The 20,175-nt window shown below is 39.8% G+C and overlaps 1 protein-coding gene across 1 annotated transcript in view; it reads right to left on the bottom strand.

The window, feature by feature from the left end:
• Positions 1 to 20,175, bottom strand: part of GUCY2F (guanylate cyclase 2F, retinal) — a 90,272-nt gene that overhangs the window by 42,025 nt on the left and 28,072 nt on the right. The window contains exons 5-7 of the mRNA XM_036078947.2: positions 19,833 to 19,929; positions 14,347 to 14,478; positions 8,493 to 8,582 (exon numbers count right to left, since the gene is read on the bottom strand). Coding sequence (XP_035934840.1) covers positions 8,493 to 8,582; positions 14,347 to 14,478; positions 19,833 to 19,929 — 319 coding nt within the window. The remainder of the gene's footprint in view (positions 1 to 8,492; positions 8,583 to 14,346; positions 14,479 to 19,832; positions 19,930 to 20,175) is intronic.

The raw sequence follows: 20,175 nt of genomic DNA, 5'->3' as shown, positions 1-20,175 counted from the left end.
CCCAACACGGGGCTCAAGTTCACAATCCTGAGACCAAGAGTTGCATGCTCTACCGACTGAGCCAGCTAGGCACCCTTCAGTTAGTCCGCTCTTTAAGTATTTACACAAGAGAAACGAAAATATATGTTCACAAAAAAAATTAAAAAATTTATAGTTGCCTATTAAAAGATACTCAACATCACTAATTATCAGAGAAGAGCAAATCAAAACCACAGTGAGATATCATGTCACACCCCCTAGGGTGGCTACTATCAAAAAAATTTTTAAAAAATGAAAATAACAAGCACTAGCAAAGATATGGAGAAATTAAAAGCCTTGTGTACTGTTGAGAGGATTGTAATTAAATGGTGTAACCACTGTGGGAAATTGTATGATGATTCCTCAAAAAATTAAAAAATAGAGCTACCATATGATACAGTAATCCCAGTTCTGGGTATATACCCAATGAATTAAAAACAGAGTCTCAGAGAGATATCTGCAAACCCATAGTCACAGGAGCACTATTCACAGTAGCCAAGCAGGGGAAGCAACCAAAATGTCCATCAAGAAATGAGTGAATAGCATACAATGGAATATTGATCAGCCCTAAGAAGGAAGGAAATCCAGTCACACGTTACCACAAGGATGAACCTTGAAGACATTATGCTACATGAAATAAGTCAGTCACAAAAACACCAATGCTGTATGATTCCACTTATATAAGTTGTCTAGAGCAGTCACATTCACAGAAACAGAAAGTAGAATGGTGTTAGTAGGAATTGGAGGGAGGGGAAAAAGAGAGTTATTGCTTAATGGAGACAGAGTTTCAGATTTGCAAGATAAAAAAGTTCTGGAGATCTGTTTACAACAATATGATTATACTTAACAGAACTGAACTGTATATTTAAAAATAGTTAAGGAGGGCACTTGTTGTGATGAGCACTGGGTATTGTATGTAAGTGATGAATCACTAAATTCTATACCTGGAGTTAAAGTTGATTCTTTGAAGAAAAAAAAAAAGTTAAAATGCTAATTTTGTGCTTTTTCACAACTAAATAAAGATTATAGTTGCCTTATTCATTACACCAAAAAACTAGAAACTAGCCAGATGTTCATCAGCAGGAGAATGATAAACAAATTGTGATATATTTATAAAATGAAATACTACTCAGTGATTTTAAAAAATGAACTAGTGTTACATTCAAAAACATGAATTAACCTTAAAAAGTACTCTGTTGAGAGAGAAAAGCCAGACACGTAAGAGTACATACTGCATTATTTTATTTATATGAGATCTAAGAACGGAAAAAAATACTAATTTATGATGACAGAAATCAGAACAGTAGTTGCCTCTGGGCTAGGGGCAATGACTGAGAAGGAAAATGGAACTTTCTAGGATGATGGACAGATTCTATATTTTGTTTTGGGGAGTGGTTACAGAGATGTATGCAACTGTCAAAATTCATTGAATAGAACATCTAATTAAACCTGAATAAAAAATCTATTTTAAAAACACAATGATACTACATAAAATAAGCCAGTCACAAAAAAGACAAAGGCTCTATGATTCTACTCATATGAGATAGCTAAAGTAGTCAAATTCACAGAAACAGAAAACAGAATGGTGGTTATAAGGAGTTGGAGGGGGGTGGGTGAGGGGAGTTGTTTAATGGATACAGAATTTCAGTTTTGCAATATGAAAGAGTTGTGACAATGTGTTGCAAAAATAATGTAAATATACTTAACACTACTGAATTGTATACTTAGAAATGGTAAATTTTGTTATGTTTTTATCATAATTAAAAATAAAAATTTAAGGGGTGCCTGGGTGGCTCAGTTGGTTAAGTAAGTGTCCAACTCTTGATTTTGGCTCAGGTCATGATCTCAGGGTTGGGAGATCCAGCCCTGTGTTGGGCTCTGCACTGAGCGTGGAGCCTGCTTGGGATTCTCTCCCTCTTCCTCTGCCCCTCCACCCCCACCCCTGCTGGTGTGCTCTCTCTCTCTCTAAAAATAAAAATATAAAAAAATAAAAATTAAAAATTAAGAAAAAAACCAGCGAGGGGGTACCTGGATGGCTCAGTTGGTAGAGCATGCAACTTTTTTCTTTTTTTTTATTATGTTATGTTAGTCACCATACATTACATCATTAGTTTTCGATGTAGTGTTCCATGATTCATTGTTTTCGTGTAACACCCAGTGTTCCATGCAGTACGTGCCCTCCTTAATACCCATCACCAGGCTAACCCATCCCCTGACCCCCCTTCCCTTCTAAAACCCTTTGTTTCTCAGAGTCCATAGTCTCTCATGGTTCATCTCCCCCTCTGATTCCTCCCTCTTCATTTTTCCCTTCCTACTATTTTTTTAACCTATTAATGTATTATTTGTTTCAGAGGTACAGGTCTGTGATTCATCAGCCTTAAACAATCCACAGTAGAGCATGCAACTCTTGATCTCAGAGTCGTGAATTCAAGCCCCACCTTGAGCATAGAGATTACTTAATAAAAAAAAATTGTTTTAAAAACCAATGAGATACCCCTATAAACCCACTGGAATGGCTAAAACTATAAAGGCTGACAGTATCAAATATTGCTGATGATGTAGAGCAAAGGGAACTCTCATAACTTGCATGCAGGAAATTAAAATGGGAAAAAGTTTGATAGCGTCTTATAAACTTAAATGTACACTATACTTTAACATAGAAATTCCACTCCTAAGTGTTTAACCAAAAGAAATTAAAATATGTGTCCATAAAAAGACTTGTGATTAACATAACATAATAAAATAAAAATAAATAAATAAATAAATAAAAGAGAGACTTGTAAAAAGCATATTCCTAGCAGCTTTATTGGAATCAGCCCAAATGTCCATCAACAGGAAAATACATAATTAAATTGTGCTGTATTCATACGATTGAATACTATTTGTCAATGAAAAGAACAAGCTATTTATACACACACAATAACACGGATTACTATCAGTTGAGGTGTTGTATGATACCACTTCTATGAGGTTATAGAAGAAGCAAAATTAATGTAAGATAGGAAAAACCCTGGAACAGTGTTTCCCTCTTTGTGGGAGGCACAAATTTACTGAAGAACACAAAGGAACTTTCTGGAAAGAAAGAAATGTTTCATATCAGGGTCAGCAATCTTTTTCTGTAAAGGTGCATATAATAAATATTTTATGCTTTGCAGATCATATACTGTTTCTGTTGCATAATCTTTGTTTTCCTTTATTTGTTGTTGTTTTTACAGTCATTTAAAAATGAAAAAACATTTTTAGCTTCCAGGCTGTGAAAAACAGGCCATGGCCAGATTTGGCCCATGGGCCATAATTTGCTGACCGCTATTCCATATCATGATAACGTCTAAACTATGTGGGCATATCCCTTTATCAAAATTATAGATCTATAATATGGGCATTTCAGTGTGTACAATTGTACCTCAAAAATAGAGAACTGCAAAATAATAACAATAGCAATAATAACCAAGTTAGAGATGAAATAATAATGGTAGTATGTTGATAAATTTTGAAGCTGGGTGACAGGCATATGGTGTTTGGTTATATTATTCTGTTTCTTTTGTATATGTTTACTATTTTCCATAATAAAAGTTTTTAAAAAGAAAAGAAAGACTTCCAGGATGTAGCTGAAGCAGTATTTAGAAGGAATGTTCTAGCTTTAAGTGACTATATTAGAAAATAAGGAAGATTTCCAGTTTAAAAAATTAAAAAGAGCAACGAATTAAAAACATAGAAAGTAGGGGCACCTGGGTGGCTCAGTAAGTTAAGTGTCTGCCTTCAGCTCAGGTCATGATCCTGGGGTCCTGGGATGGAGCCCCATGTGTTGGGCACCTTGCTCAGCAGGGAGTCTGCCTTTCCCTCTCCCTCTGACCCTCCCCCCACTCATGCTCTTGCTTGCTCTCTCTGTCTCTCTCAAATGAATAAATAAAAAATCCTTTTAAAAAACCACAGAAAGTAGAATGAAGGAAATAGTAAGAATATATAAAAAGCACACATACACTAAAGAAAAATCAACAAAACCAAAAGTTGATCTTTGGAAAAGATTTTAAAAATCTATAGTCCTCTAGCAAAACTGATCAAGAAAGCAGAAACACAAATTATCAATATCAAGAATGAAAAGGGGGCATCACTATAGATCCTAAGGCTACTTAGAAGATTGCATGAGCTTATTAGGTACATCTTTGTGCCAGTGAGTTTCACAGCATATATGAAATGGACAATCTTCTTTTAAGCCATAACTTACCAAAGGTGGTACAAAAGGAAGTAAAAGGTTTGAATAGTCCACTATCTATTCCAGAAATTGAATCTGTAATTTAAAATCTCCACACAAAGAAAAGAGCAATAGGAATCTATTTAAAGAGATTTAGGTAGAAAACTGACAAGATCAGATTCTATTTTGAAAAGACCACTTTGCAAAGTGGAGAAAAGATTGAGAGTGATAAAAGTAGATGTGGAAAGAGTAGTTAAAAGACAATTGCCAGTGGCTGTCAGGCACTAGGGAGAGGGAGGTATGAGTAAGTGGAGCACAGAGGATTTTTAGGGCATTGAAACTATTCTGCATGTTACTATTATGATAGATACACGTCATTATACATTTCTAAAAACCCACAGAACATACAAAACCATGAGTGAACCCTAAAGTAAACTACGGACTTTGGGTGATAATGATGTATCAATGTATGTTAATCAGTTATGACAAATGTACCACTCTGGTTCAGGATGTTGATAGTGGGGGAGGCCATGCATGTAGTTTGAGCAGTGGGCGTATGGGAACTCTGTACTTCCTATTCAATTTTGTTGTGAACCTAAAATGGCTTTTAAGGGCGCCTGGGTGGCTCAGTTGGTTAAGCGACTGCCTTCGGCTCAGGTCATGATCCTGGACTCCCTGGATCGAGTCCCGCATCGGGCTCCCTGCTCGGCAGGGAGTCTGCTTCTCCCTCTGACCCTCCCCCCTCTCATGTGCTTGCTCTCTCATTCTCTCTCTCTCAAATAAATAAATAAATAAATCTTTAAAAAAATAAAATAAAATAAAATAAAATGGCTTTTAAAAATTACTTTAAAAAAAGACAAGTGCAATAGTTCCAGTGGAAGTTGATGGTGGTTTGGAGCAGAATGGTAATAGTAAAAATAGAAGAAAAGAAGAACATTGAAGACTGAAGGAGCATGGAGAATCTTTGAAGTATGAGTTGTAGAAAGTGAACTAACCAATAAAGTATAATGGACTTAAAGGACAGTGGTAAAGGGCATTTTAAGAAGAGAAACATGGATTTATAGTGAAAACAATATACCTTGTTGCATGACTTTCTGCTACAATACTTGGCTATTCGAGTGCAGGCGCAGAGAAAGTCAAGAGTTAGGATCATCCAGAATTTGGATTTTGTAGATGTATTTGACCAGAAAGTCAGAAATAAGAATGTGTTCAAATGATGGATTATGGAATCTAAGATGGATACAAAACAAGGGTTTATGGGTTGGAAGAAAGCAGAAGTCAGTAGACAGGAAGACCTGCTGTAAAATACAGGCACAGGTGAAAGAAAAGGAGGATACAGTCAAAGAGTATGATGTCTGAATCTATGATTTTGGAGGTAAAGCATTTTCAGTAGCAATTATAGATGATGAAAAAGCCCAAGGTATAATGATAGCAGTGGATGGCCAAAGTGGAATGGAAGAAAAGATGATTACAGATTATATGGCAAAGAACTAAGTAGCCAAGGTGTTAGATGGCACAGGGAATATGCCAATCGGCTGCAGATGATGGTGAAGAACATGAGCCTGGGAGATACTGCCTGATTTTCCTACACACATTTTTGCAGAAATTCAGGCCCTAAAGGGATGTTGAAAGTCATCAGTCCTTTGGCCTTCTGACTCCAGCTGTTTGCCTTTCAAGAACATCCATCTCATTGTGCAGGGCTCTTTTCTATAGCTGGCTCACCAAGATCTGCTTTCCAGTCTGGCTCCTGATATCCAGTCCCAACATTTTAAGATCATGAAGGCACATAAGAGGTCAAGGCAGTGTTGGATGCATGCACAGTGATGGCACAGTCAATTCCGTCTCCTGCTTCATAAAAGCACTAGAAAGGAATTGGGGCCTTTCACATGGTAAATTCTGGAAAACTCTGTCCTTCTCCCTAGAGTTGAGTTGCTATCTGCACCTGACATGGCCACACGAGTCAGTAAGGGGACACGTAAGAAGATGTCATGAGAATAATGGGAGCCAGTTTTCTCACTATTAAAGAACGGAGTCACAATATGGAAAGGGTTAGAAAAGACAAAATGAACTCTGTGGCATTCAATTATAATTGGAAGTATTAATATGAATTCATGGTTTTAGATAGATGATAGATAGATAGATTTGAATAAAATTAAAATCCATACATGCACGCTGATATGAATGTATGAATAAATAAATAAATGGTAGAAAAGGTAAGGCTCTTTCTTTAACACTACAATACCAACCAATAAACACAGAAAGAACACTGGAGTTAGAAAATCAATGGGTACCTTTGAAACCAATATAAGACATTATATGTTAATTAATTGAATTAAAATTTAAAAAATATTTAAAAAAAGAAAATCAATGGGTACTAAAATTAGTGAGCAAAAGTTTGATGAAAAACAAGATATTTACACAGACTTAAAGTATCTGTTTACAGATTATGTGCTAATTACAATGGGAAGAAGATAGTAACTCTATACTGGAGAAATTTAGTAGATTTTGAAACCACCTAAACCAAGTAATCAAAATTAACATCACAACTGAGACAATTGATATTGTGTGCATCCTGATATAAAGCACTGAAAAGGATAACACATCACTTCTGTAGTATTCTGCTTAAAGATGCATAACCTAAATCTAACCATGAGGAACATGGGATAAACCCAAATTGAGGGACCATCTACCAAATCACTGACCTGAATTCTTCAAAAAATATTCAGGTAAAGAAAAAACAAAGAAAGTCTGAGAAACTGTTCCAGATGAAAGGCACTAAGGAGACATGACAACTAACCATAATATGTGATCCTGGATTGGAAATTGGCCTGGGGAAAATTAGCTATCATGTATTTTTGACCATTGACAAAATTAAAATATGGACAATAGTTTCATATTATTGTATCAATGTTTAATTTTCTAACTTTGATAATTATACCATAGTTATATACAAGAATGCATTTTTTAGGAAATACACACTGATGTATTTAGAGATAAAAGGGCAGAATGTCTACACCTTACTCTCAAATGGTTCAGAAAAAATAATATACAAAAGCTTATAAACAGAGAATGAAAAGTAATTAGGCAAAATGTGAACAATTGCTTAATCTGGGTAGGGTATACAAGAATTCCTTGAATTTTTCTTGCAGCATTTCTGTAAGTTTGAGGTCATATCAAAATCAAAAATTACCCAAAAATCATGGACACATTCTACCTTGGGTCAATACCCATCTTCTTATTTCCATACTTCTAGTTAATCAGCTCCCCTAAGTTTGAGCCTGTTTGGCTCCCAACTTTGAAGTTAGCTCTCTGTTTAGCATCCTGGATCATCAAACCAGTGTGGATTGCCTATTCTAGCTCTGACATTGGTCCCCCTTCTGGATTCATCTCTCATTTCACCATCAGCTCCAAGCATCAAAACCACACGTAAGAGAAATACCAAATCATAACATCTCATCTGATCCCCGGGATACATCCTGTCCATGGTGAGCCACATATCTCCCATTTCCTCCTTTCCTTTATTTTCTCACTTGTACAGGGCTCAGGATGTAGCAGGTGTCTGATTCATACCTGTTGGATTGATTTGAACTTGCCTGCTTCATAGATGTGAAGAAATCTTTTATTACTTTCCTAAAATTCCCACTCTCATGAGTCTGAAGGAACCAGAGACAGTCTCTGTGAAACTTTTATGGACTCAAAGCTCAAGGAGGAGCCAAGATTTTAAATGGCTTGGGAGGAATCATCCTCATCCCTGCCTTATTTACACACTGCTCCCTTAAACAAACCATCCAAGGACTCTTTAAACATAATTGGTGGGACTGGGGAAATCACCATTTTTCTTATGCAAGTAGTAATTACAAGATGACTTTTCTAGGCCTGGCAACTGGAGATTTTGAATGATTATGGGATATATACTTAATAATAATCATAATAGCTACCATTTTATAAAGAAGCTATGTGTCAGGAAATGTGCAAGATGCTTTATGTGTATTATCTCTTTTCATCCTCATGCCAACCCTGGGAAGTACTTCCTTTACAAATAAGGAAAGTAAGGCTCAGGGGGGTTAGGCGACTTACCCAAGTTAAAATAGCTCTTAAGTCGGTAGAGCTGGAAATGGAATCCTTCATGTGTCTTTGATTTCAGAGCCCATACTTCTGCCATAGCAACCCTGCAGTTTCTCCACACTGACTTGTTAAGGGGTCTTCCTAACAGCTCATGTTAGTTACTTTGGAGAAAGGATTAATTTTAGTGGGAATGAACATAAACCAGGGTTTCTCATACCATTTCAAACATATCACTTGCACTCGATTTGATGGACTTAATGTCTCCAAAACCTCCAGAGGGGAACTTTTTCAGCCACACCCAATCACCCTAGAAAGAAAAGGCAGAGAGGAATGATCAGACTTAGTTGCCAACAGCTTTAGAGCAATGTCCCTTCCACACGAAGGGTTTATAATCAGACCATCAACTCAAACAGGCTTTGTTCTTCCTCCATCACCCTCCACCACATGGACATTCTGTATTTGAGCTAAAAATGAGGTCATGCAGGGACGCCAGGGTGGCTCAGTCGGCTAAGCATCAGACTCTTAATTTCACCTCAGGTCATGATCTTAGGATAGTGGGATCAAGCCCAGCGTCAGGCTCCATGCTCAGCGGAGAGTCTGCTTGAGATTCTCTCTCTCTTTCTCCCTCTGACCCTCCCCCGCTCACTCTCTCTCTCTGTCCCAATAGATAGATAGATAGACAGACAGATAGATAGATAGATAAATCAAATCTTTAAATATGAGGTCATGCAGAGAAGTGAAAGGTAAAAATTCCAATTAACTAAAGACAGGAAACCATTGCAGGTATGCAGGCCCCAGAAAGGGAATGATACCACTCTGCAATGACTCCCTTCACTAACTGCAGAAAGTGCTAGGTCATTTCACTTATTCATAGCTAAGTGATATAGCACCAGGTTCCCTGCGATTAACGATGATGGTTGGTGGTTGTAATTCTTACTGCCTTGAGGCATCCATGGTGGGAGATGTAAGGCCGGAGATGTAATGCAGCAAATGTTTTCTGCATTTACCTTGCTCCATTTTTCTCTTGTGGGACAGGCCATATTGGGGGCCTCTTATGCTTCAATCATAAACCAATTGGCTTCAATGTAGATTAAACATTTCTTATTTGGATGCACAAATGAACTACCGTAGTAATACAAGTAATCTGGACTCTTTCAGAAGTCTATTTCTGACTTTTTAAGTACAAAGCAGCTATTTCTAAGGCTGCTGTCAAGTCAAAAACAACAATTATTTTATTGTCTTCACTTTAACACCAGCACCTGATAGATAATTTTCTTCTCCTTGCATAGCCTCAAGGATTCATCAGTCATCAAGCCCTATTTAGTTTCTGTCCAACCCAAATTTTTTAAAAAAGCAATACAAATATAGATTCCTTTTTCTCCCTGATAATAATAATGCCTTGCATTTGCACAGTGCTCTTTACCCTTCAAAGTGCTTTCATATCTATTACCTATAGCCTGGAGATTCCATTTCAGCCTGCACCAATTTGTCATCAGGTAGAGATAATAAAGCAGAGAGCTCTGTGCAGTCAAATTCCAAGAATAAGAGAGTGTAACCACTCTCTTATTAAGGAATATATCCAGCTGCGGCACTGCATCTGGAGACCTGCCAGAGGCAAAGGCTAATAACGGGAGCTGCGGCCATCTGAGTTACACGCCCGCACTTTGGGTTAGAGGGCATCTTCGAGCCAAGGAGCTTGAAACGCTTTAACTAGGGAATGGCTCTCAGAGGCCTTCAGCAGCTGAACAGAACTGGGCCAGCCAGGTTCAGTGCCCACAGAGCCCATCAAGATTAAGTCCAGGATCTGCGCCTGCCTGTAGCAGAACAGTCAAGCACGAAAGGCAGCCTTCCTGGTCTCTTGCTCAAAAATTCCCTGAGCGTGGCCCCAGACCAGCTGCATCACGGTCACCTGGAAACTGGTTAGAAAGGCTGAGTCTCACGCTCCAACCCACACTTAATTCCTTAATCACCGAAGTCATGAGGGCCAGACACGAGCTCAAAGTTTTAGCCTTCAGAGGACTTTGCCCTTTAGAGGGATCAAAGCCAAGGTTTAAGCTGAAAGAAAAAAAAAAATTCTACCTGGGAATTCACAAAAGCAACAAATGTGTGGGAGATAGCGGTAGGCAACAGAGCCTCTCCAAGCACCTTTGCAACCGCATTACTTGGCCATGGTCACTACGAGCTGTAATGGCACCTTCGTGCTAATTAGAAAGGGTGCTTTCCCTCGAGGAAAAATAAATAAATAAACAGACAGACAGACAGACATGTGAGAATATTATTTTACAGCCTGTGGCAGCCCTGCCCTGTTGGGCAGCAGCCCTGGCTGTATACATATGTGCGTGTACCACACTCTCATTTACTCATACATCCTCCAGATACCAGGGAACACATTCCATTCACAGCATGGCTGGTCTGCAAACCACCGAGCCCTGCCTGCCAGGTGGAGCCTCTTTGTCAGGTTTGGAGTCAGGCTATAGAGGTGGAGGAGAGAAGCTGAATTTGGACCCCCAAGAATATTGGGCAGGAGAAAGGAGTAACTTCAAAAAAACTCCTGGGGAATAGTCAAGGTAGCGTATAATCAGGTGCGCATATGTTTACCAGTGACTATGTACGTGCATAGTCGAGTGTGCTAGTATAAATGTAGATATGAGAAGTAGCCCCCTCCCCTCCCCCCCATCTCATTCCCGAACTAGGCTGGGAGGTCAGAACCTCTTTGCCCACTTCTGCACCTCTAAGTTAGTACATGTCTATAATGTGAATAGCACCCTCTTAAATATGGTGCCCTTGTGCAGTGCACAACCTGAACATCAGGACTGGTAGCCCTGACTCTGCCTCTAGCCGGTACCTGACACTTTCTTCCTGGAGTCAGCCTTATTACAGACAGGGGTTAGCCTTCTCTCTGGCTTATTAACTTTTAGAGGTAATTAAGCCAAGCTTTTTTTTCCCAGCCAAATCACCAAATTTGAGAGCTGGAAAGGGTCTTGGGTATCCCTGTTCTAATCCCTTCATATTTTGATAAAGAAACTGAAGTCTGAAGAGATGAAGTGACTTGTACAAGGTCAGAAGCCTAGGTAGTAACAGAACCGAGGTCTTCCACTTTCCACTTTATTGCTCCTTTCTCTCATGGCTTTCTTTGGTTTGGGGGATTTGTGTGTATTTATTTTAAGATTTAAATAATTCTCACAAACTTTATAAGCAAATTTTTATTGAGTCTGTGTGTGTCCTACTTCATGAATAATGAGGAAGAGGAATAATGAGGAAGGGCAGGTTTTATCTTCACCACACATACATTATTTGTTTTGTTTTTTCTTTTAAGAGAGTGAATGATAAAATACTTCATTCATCATTCACTTTTTAATTAAGAGGAAGAAACATCAAACTCTATCCACTAAAGTTTTTAGAAGTAATTTAAAGTCCATCAGTTTTGCACTAAGGCCATGGAGCCTTAACCAAGAGTCAAGAGAACTAGGTCCCGGACCTGGCTGTGCCTCAAATTCAGGGGTGGCCCTCGAGCAACCACTTTGTTGGCCCGAGCCCCAGTTTTCTAATGGACAGAGCTGGACAATTCTGTGATGAGCGAGGTGGTTGGTGGAAAGGATAGGGGGATGGAGACAGAGTTATATGAGATATAGAAGAAGGTGGGAACATAGAAGAAAAAGGGCTCTGGGAAAAGAACATGAATGGGGAGGGTATGCGGGGAGGGGGGAGAGAGAATGGAGATAAGGAGGAAAACATAGGGAGAGGTTGAGAGGCAGAAGGAGTCAGAGATGAAGAGGGAGGGTAAGTTCAGTGGGTTCTCGCTGAGCGTATCAGTATTGTGTTATTGCCCACCTCACCCCTCTCCCCTAGACTATGGCTATTAGAGCAGATGGTGACATGTTCCCACGGCATCTGCTATTCCCAGTTCTCTCTCCCCAGCGGTCTGCTCATCTGACTTTCCTCTCTTCTCTCAAAGAGCATCTATGAAATAAGGGCCAATTTTCTGGTCCAGGTCCTAAGGTGATGCATCTCTGCATGGAATCGAAGTGGGAATCTGTATCAGTGTCAGACCATGTTATGGCACATCCTAGGGAAGCCTGTCCTTTGCTATTAGCTGTCTGCTACTCCAGGCACATTAGCTGGAACTTGCAGATCTTCCAGTAACAATTCTTATGAAAATCTGATTTATTTTAAACAGAAACTAGATAACGAATCTTCTTTAAAACGCTCCCAACAGAGGACCGTTTCAGAAGGCACACTGAACCTCTTTGTTTGATCTGTTGATTCAATTAACTTAGGCTCCTTCCCAGGCAGTTTTCCAGCTTCGGCTGTCTTCCCTCGCACCCCGCCATCAGCCTAATCTTGACATCATGGTGTGGTATTATTCTCACTAACACCCTTCTTTTGTGCAGATAAAGGCCCCCTTTGGCCTATACAGTTCAGAAATACTCATGAGCTGACTGACCAACAGTCATTATGGGAACTAACTCAACTCTCTGCCTCCTCCCAAGATGAGGAAATATCTGACAGATTCTTAAAGGCCAGTTACATACAGATGTTTATTTTTTCCCTTCTCAATTCTACACTATAACCTTCTGTCTCCACCAAATAAAACATACTACAACTCAACACATAAATTCTTCCCCAGAATCAGAGAGCCATGGCATATCTGAGCCAGAAGAGGCCTTTGAGATCTCTTAGTCCAGCCATCCCCAGTCCTGAATGCACACATAGGGAAACTTGAAAAAAAGTCCAATGCCTGAACTCACCCCATACCAACCGAAGCAGAGTTACTAGCAGGGGAGGCTAGGCACAGGTATGTTTTTCACTTTCCCATGGAGATTCCAATGAGTAGCCAAGATTAAGAACTTAGTTCAACCCCTCATTTTACAGATGAAAAACCAAAAGACTGCCTTATGTTACTGAGATTTATTTCAGAATCTTCGAGGTGTCAGTACATTCATAAAGCCATCAGCCCACTGCATTTGACATTCAAAAGCTATATGATTGTCTTGGTCTTGCTCTTTGAGAGAACAGAGCTGTCAATTCCCCAGTACCGCAAGTTTACATTTGAAGCAAATCTCCTCTTTGATTAAATGAGCTTCAAGGCAAGATCTAGAGGTTTCCTGCTACAAATTTAAGTCAGAGTACTCAGGTACACTGAGCAAATATATACCATGGCAATCTTCGTGTTTTAGGCGTCTGTCAATTATTTGGCCAATGGAGAGCACTCACTTGGAAAATTCAATACGTTGGACAATCTAAAAACTCATTCTGTTCTGTTTTGGACTTTCTTTGTAGTTACTATTGAAGTTGAGAGTGTTTGCTGCTTTTGGGAGTATCTTCAAACAAAACAAGGAAACCACACTGGGAAGGCATCACTTGGGAGGGACTAGTTTCCCTCTTACCCCCTGCTTAACTCTTTCCTGCTGAGAAGAAACAGTTCATCTCTCCAACTGTTGCAAGATTTGTTCTGGTTGCCAAATTCCAGTATCTTAGAACAAGGGGTCAGGGGTGGCCTCTTTAAAGCTTGTAAGACAGAAATTTAAATGAAATTAAAAAAAAGAGATTTCTATTTTACACAGCAGAAGGTCACCTGTTACTCCAAAAGGCAGCAGCACAGGCTGAGAAAAAAAGAAAGAATCTTTAAAAGATTTTAGTAATATCAGAGGATAACGGGTATAGAAGAACAACTAAAATTTGAAGGGAGGGATTTGCCCAAAACTCTACACAAACATGTTTCTAGACATTCCATCACAAACAGGTGACTCGGGAAGTCATTTCTATTATTATACCCATATCTTCTAGAACGAGTGACATGGTTAAGTGTATGGATCCGCTGACTTTTTTTCACATGCACAATAAATAGATGGATTTGAAACATCAATGAAATTATAAGTAAGTAGATTAGTTGCTGAGGAAAATCATTGTCCAAAAGGTCATCCAAACAAATCCATGAGTGGATAACGAACAAAAAACTGGAAAGACTTTCCAAAAGCCTCAATGTTTTCACCCAAAGACTAAGTCTTAAATCACTGTCTCATTTTAAAACTCAAGAAGGCAGCAGATTAGATAGCTGTTGGATATCCTACCTCATAAATTGCTATGTTGGAGTTTTCATAGGTAGCTGGAGTTAGACTCCCTGACGAAAAGGAGAGCCTTGGGGACCTCCCACTTTGGACTTCTGAGGTGATCTGGAAGCTTACACTGGCACGACTTCCTCTCTGTGAAAAGATTAGGAAAAAAGGTTACAAACAAAACTCTCATGATTTAGGACAAAGCATTGAACTGTGGTATAGATACTGTGCTTATCTGGCTTTTCATTTTCTTTTTTTTTTTTTTCCTCGGAGAGTAACTATATGAGCTGAACTTTGTAAACATGAGATTAATTTACCTATCCCCCAGCACAACTTTTTTTAGGCTAGGGTTGCTATCATGCTTCACCTCCATATAACACAAAAGAAAGGTAAATATCCGCAGGTACCTCCATCTCTTAGAAAGGATTAGAATCAGAGTTTTGGGGGACACCTGGGTGGCTCAGTCGGTGAAGCATTTGCCTTCAGCTCAGGTCATGATCTCAGGGTCCTGGGATGGAGCCCAATGCTTCTCCCTCTCCCTCTGCCCCTCCCCCTGCTTGTGCTCGCAGGCACGCTCTCTCCCTCTCAAATGAATAAATAAAAAATCTTTTAAAAAAATAAAAAAATCAGAGATTTGGAGTGCCTGGGTGGCTCAGTCGGTTAGTTGGCTGCCTTCGGCTCGGGTAGTGATCCCCGGGTCCTGGGATCGAGTCCCACATCAGACTCTCTGCTTGGCGGGGAGCCCCTTCTCCCTCTCCCTCTGCCTGCAGCTCTGCCTGCTTGTGTGCTCTCTCTCTCTCTCTCTCTGTCAAATAAATAAATAAATAAATAAATAAGTAAATTCTTAATAAAAAAGAATCAGAGATTTGGTGGGGGGGGCAAGAAAGAACACCAGTCATAATTTAATCTGGGACCCTCACTCTATAGACAAAAATAAGAACATAAGCATCTAACATTTTGAAAAAATCAATAGCAGAACTAGCACATAATCCCACCCTTCTGGCTCTCAGGCCTGGCTCCTTTTGTTATACCATCTTGAATGGCAGCCTTCTTTGTGCAGGCAAGATTAATGGCAGAAGGTATCCCACAAAGCAATAAGACAGTAGAGAGTGAGTAGATCGTCTGCCCATGATTTCTGAGTCTGATGCTTAAATAGGCCAAGTTCCTTGTTCCTTGATTTGTTAACTTGTACACATAAGTCTGGTAAGAGAGGACCAGGAAGTGTACCATTGAATGACAAGAGGAAGAGCTATCTGCAATCTGTGGTAACCTTTAAAATCGACCAGCTTTATCTTCAACTAAACCAGCAGACTTATTTCATGTGAGGAAATCATAAATCAACAGGTTCCTCATATTCTTCTCCATGTCTCCAAATGTGCCTTTCTTGGAATTACAGTAATTCAGAGCCAGCAATTACATTTGGTATTGTCTAGGCTAGCCCCCGCCCCCCAACTCTAACACCCCCATTTTACAACTAGGAAATAGAGACTTAGTGAGGGATATAGGGACTGGAAGAGGAATGTGGATGTTATATCCCGGTCTTGTGTTTTTTCGAACACACCATGCTCTGTTTCACTCTTGCTTGCCAATAAAAATGAATCTTAAGTACTTTGACATACTCTGCTCTTAATGGTCTTTGATAAACTGAAGATCACTAGTTGATTTGGCCCTCGAGTTAAGTTCATTCTACCAAGACAAGACTATAACGAAATTCCAAGGCACTAGTAAACTATACCCAACTCCTAATGTGTTGAAATCCCAACAGCTCACGATTCAGACAAGATGTAAAACTTGACTCTTCACATAACCCTTGCATAAACCTGAACTCTCCTCAACAGAGCGAGGCCAAGGAGGAATCTACTTCTCTTTCATTCTTTATTTTCATATCTCAGCAGGAGCACCTAGATCTGTATATTGAGACATAGACCTCTCCGTGAAGGGGCACAGGAGAAAGCAAGAGAATCTGCCAAAATCCACATAGATTTGGGCTTCAGCTTTACTTTCTTCTAAAAACTTCCTTTCCTGACCTGACTTCTACTGACCTGCCAATTTTTCTAGACTGAATTAATTTTATATTCACCAAGAGTTTACACTTTCAGACATTCCATTTGGATGGAATTCTTGGCTTGGCTTCTTGACTGATTAGACACAGGCAGCTGCAAGTTTGTGACTACACAGCAATTAAGGAAAATGTATGCTTCCCCTACCTCTTCCCATCAGAAACTCTGATAAAAGCCAAAAGCCAAAAGGGACCTGGAGGCCAAGAGCTATGTTCTAGAATAATGCCATCCTTTTTGCACCGGGGCGAAAACAGTAAAAAATAAAAGAAACACTCCCTATAAGGCTATCAATCCCTGTTGCTCTTCATTTTTCTCACTCATGCAATGAAAAGTGATTATTGGGTTGTTGTTTTGTTTACTCTCATCATGTCAAAATGTATGCACAAGTGAAAGAAAAGATCTATCATCATGAACAAGATTTTAAAAACTTAGACACTTTGTTCATCTGAAGGTAGCACTATTCTCTTATTTATGGTGATTTTCTGAGACTCCAAATGAAACCCAAACACGTTTTGTGTCTCAGTAGGAAAGAGAGAAGGCACAGGTGGAGATTTTACACACTTTACTGGACTATTGCAAGGCCTATACAAAGAGAGGGTTAATTCAGCCCAAAAAGTATCTGTTTGTTGTTTTGACACTCGAGAGCCAAAACATCCGGGCAATCGACATGAACTGTCATTTTGACATGGATACCACCACAGAAGTAAGATTTTTAAAAACAGGTTTAGTGCTCATAACCAAAACTTTAGTAAACATTGCTAGGTTTGAACAACGATTTCTAACCATCTGCTTTTACTACTGATTACCCATTTCTGGATAAAATATCTTGTCATAGAATTAAATACTTGTTTTCTCAGTATCGGGTTATCTATTGAGATTGCTTCAGAGCTTGCACTTCAGTATCTACGCTTTCTGATTAAGGTGGGAAATTTCATACAAGGCATATGGGATTATAGCAAATCCAGACAAAACCTACCACCCCGAGTGAGTCCCAGGGTCCTCTGGTGGCTTCAGAAATAGAGACTAACATCAATACGTTTTTATGGCATGAGGGTGGAATGTAGCTTTCAGCCACAGTGATAATTTTGGCATTCAGCAGTACATTTCCAGGAACACGATATCAACCTTACAAAAAATATGTGATGATTTAAACAAATAAGAGTTAGGGTTGTAATTGAGAATTAAACTAAACAGCTGAACATTTCATCTGATTCCAACTGCACGGAGTATTGCCACGTAAACCCATCGTCACCCAGCCAACTAGTTCAAGTATACCGTTCAGTGCCACATTTAGGCAAATGATCAGTTTGGTCACAGAGATCATTAATTCTCAGATCTGGTACACTGGTTTAGCACAAGTAAGTAGCTCATGGGGGACAAATAAGATGTGTTTGCATTCTCTCCTTACATCCTGCTACCACTATACTAGAATTTGCAAAAATGAATGTCTTTATTTTGGCCACATAGACTGGACACAAAGAGGCATCCTCTCCTATTACTACTACAGTTGACAAAACTCTTCCCCACACTTTCTTTTTTCCAAGCTTGTGTTTATGCTGTTTGCTCTGCCTACACAGGTCAGAAAGGTAAATATAAATTGGTGACATAGGCTGAGTATAAGACAGTAGAGAGTGATGGGAACTGGGTCAAACTGCAGAGAACATGCTTCTTCCAAAAAGAGCAACTACTACTGATTCCCAACCAATTGCCACGATGATACCCAAGGCTGACGGATCTTCCAACCTTTAAAAAACACCCAGAGGGGGGCGCCTGGGTGGCTCAGTCGTTAGGCGTCTGCCTTCGGCTCAGGTCATGATCCCAGGGTCCTGGGATCGAGTCCCACATCGGGCTCCCTGCTCGGCGGGAAGCCTGCTTCTCCCTCTCCCACTCCCCCTGCTTGTGTTCCTGCTCTCGCTGTCTCTCTCTCTGTCAAATAAATAAATAAAATCTTTAAAAAAAAAAAAACACCCAGAGGGACGTCTGGGTGGCTCAGTCGGTTAAGCGTCTGCCTTCGGCTCCGATCATGATCCTGGGGTCCTGGGATCGAGCCCCACGTCAGGCTCTCTGCTCAGTGGGAAGCCTGCTTCTCCCTCTCCCTCTGCCTGCCGCTCCCCCCTGCTTGTGCTCTCTCTCTGTCAAATAAATAAATAAAATCTTTTTAAAAAATAAAAAACACCCAGAAATCCAGATTTTTATGTGTAATCTCCCAATTTCAAAATTCTGGGTACTATTTTTTTATAACTATAAGGGTCAAACAAAAGTGCTTACCAGTTCGGGACCTGTGACCTAGACAAATCCTATCCATCCTTGTTTAAGACCCACTAATGCTGGGTTGCTAAAAAAACCTTCTTCCACTGATACGTTTCCTCTGACGTTTACCATATTTCTAGTGTCTTTTGTGCAATATGGCAGCTATGAGCTCTCTGGTGTGGTATAATTTGCCTCTCTGACTTAACTATAATCTCTTTGAAGGCAGGGACTCCGTGCCATTGCTCACAAAGTCCAGCTCAGGGACAGTAAAGGCATTCAGTGAAGAGCACCAGTTTTAATCCAATCACCATCAGAACAGAACCCAGGGGGACATTCAACTGATTTTCACTAGTTGATTCATTCACCAAACTTTTACGAGCACCTATTATACCATCAGCAGGAGGTCAGTTGCTATGGGCTAACATTAAGAGAAAATGTACCTCTGCCCTTGAGGAACAAGCAATCAAATGTGGAGTTCAGATAGACTAGAGAAGGGTTATATGAAGTCAAAGCTACATTATTGCTCAAAGTGCACTGCATCGCTTTCACAAAACTGTTCTAAGATAGCACTATCCACTAGAACTGTAACCTGAGCCACATATGTATTATAAGCTTCCTAGTAGTCACATTAAAAAACGTAAAAAGCAGGTGAGATCATCAGTGGCTAACTGAACATAATAAAAATTAAAAATTTTTTTAATTATATGCTTTATTTAACCAACTACATCCAAAGTATTATCATTTTGACATGTAGTTAATGTTTTTTTTTAATTTAATGAGATATTTTACATGTTTTTGTACTAAATCTTCTAAATCCAGAGTGTATTTTACTCTTACAGCACATCTCATTTCAGACTCACCACATGCTTTTTTTAAAGATTGATTGATTGATTGATTGATTGATGTGAGTGAGAGAGAGAGACAGAGACTGAGAAAGCATGAGTGGGGGGAGGGGCCGAGGGAGAGGGAGAGAGAGAACCTCAAGCGGACTCCACGCTGAGTGCGGAGCCCAACACGGAGCTCGATCTCACCACCCTGATCATGACCTGAGCCAACATCAAGAGTTGGAGGCTTAACCGACTGAGCCATCCAGGCGCCCCAGGACTCACCACATGTTAAGTGCTCAGTAGTCATTTGTGCTTTGTGGATACCATGTTAGACAGTGCAGCAAGACAGGGGGATGCTCCTTACCTTACTGCCAAAGTGGGGATTGATGAACGTCACATCCTCCAAAGTGAGTAGAATTCTGTTGGGTCCTTTAATCAACTGGATTTTATTTATACGATGCCTGAAACAAGTGTAAAATCAGAGGGTCACAGGCGGCTGGGTATTTTGCAAACCCAGGATAAATTTGCCCCATGATAGAAGTTTTAAAATATACGAGATAATGGGAAGACTAACCGCACATAGGTCTTTACCTTAGCACCCACAGCAAAGAGAAATAGCAACCCTGGTTCTCACGACTTGCAGAGTTACAAAGACCAAAAGAGAAAAATGAAGATGCTATTGAAGAGGCATCAAAAGGGAAGAGTGA

This window comes from Halichoerus grypus, chromosome X (genome assembly GCF_964656455.1).
Source record: "Halichoerus grypus chromosome X, mHalGry1.hap1.1, whole genome shotgun sequence".
Lineage (NCBI taxonomy): Eukaryota > Metazoa > Chordata > Mammalia > Carnivora > Phocidae > Halichoerus > Halichoerus grypus.
This window is presented reverse-complemented; position numbering and strand designations above follow the sequence as displayed.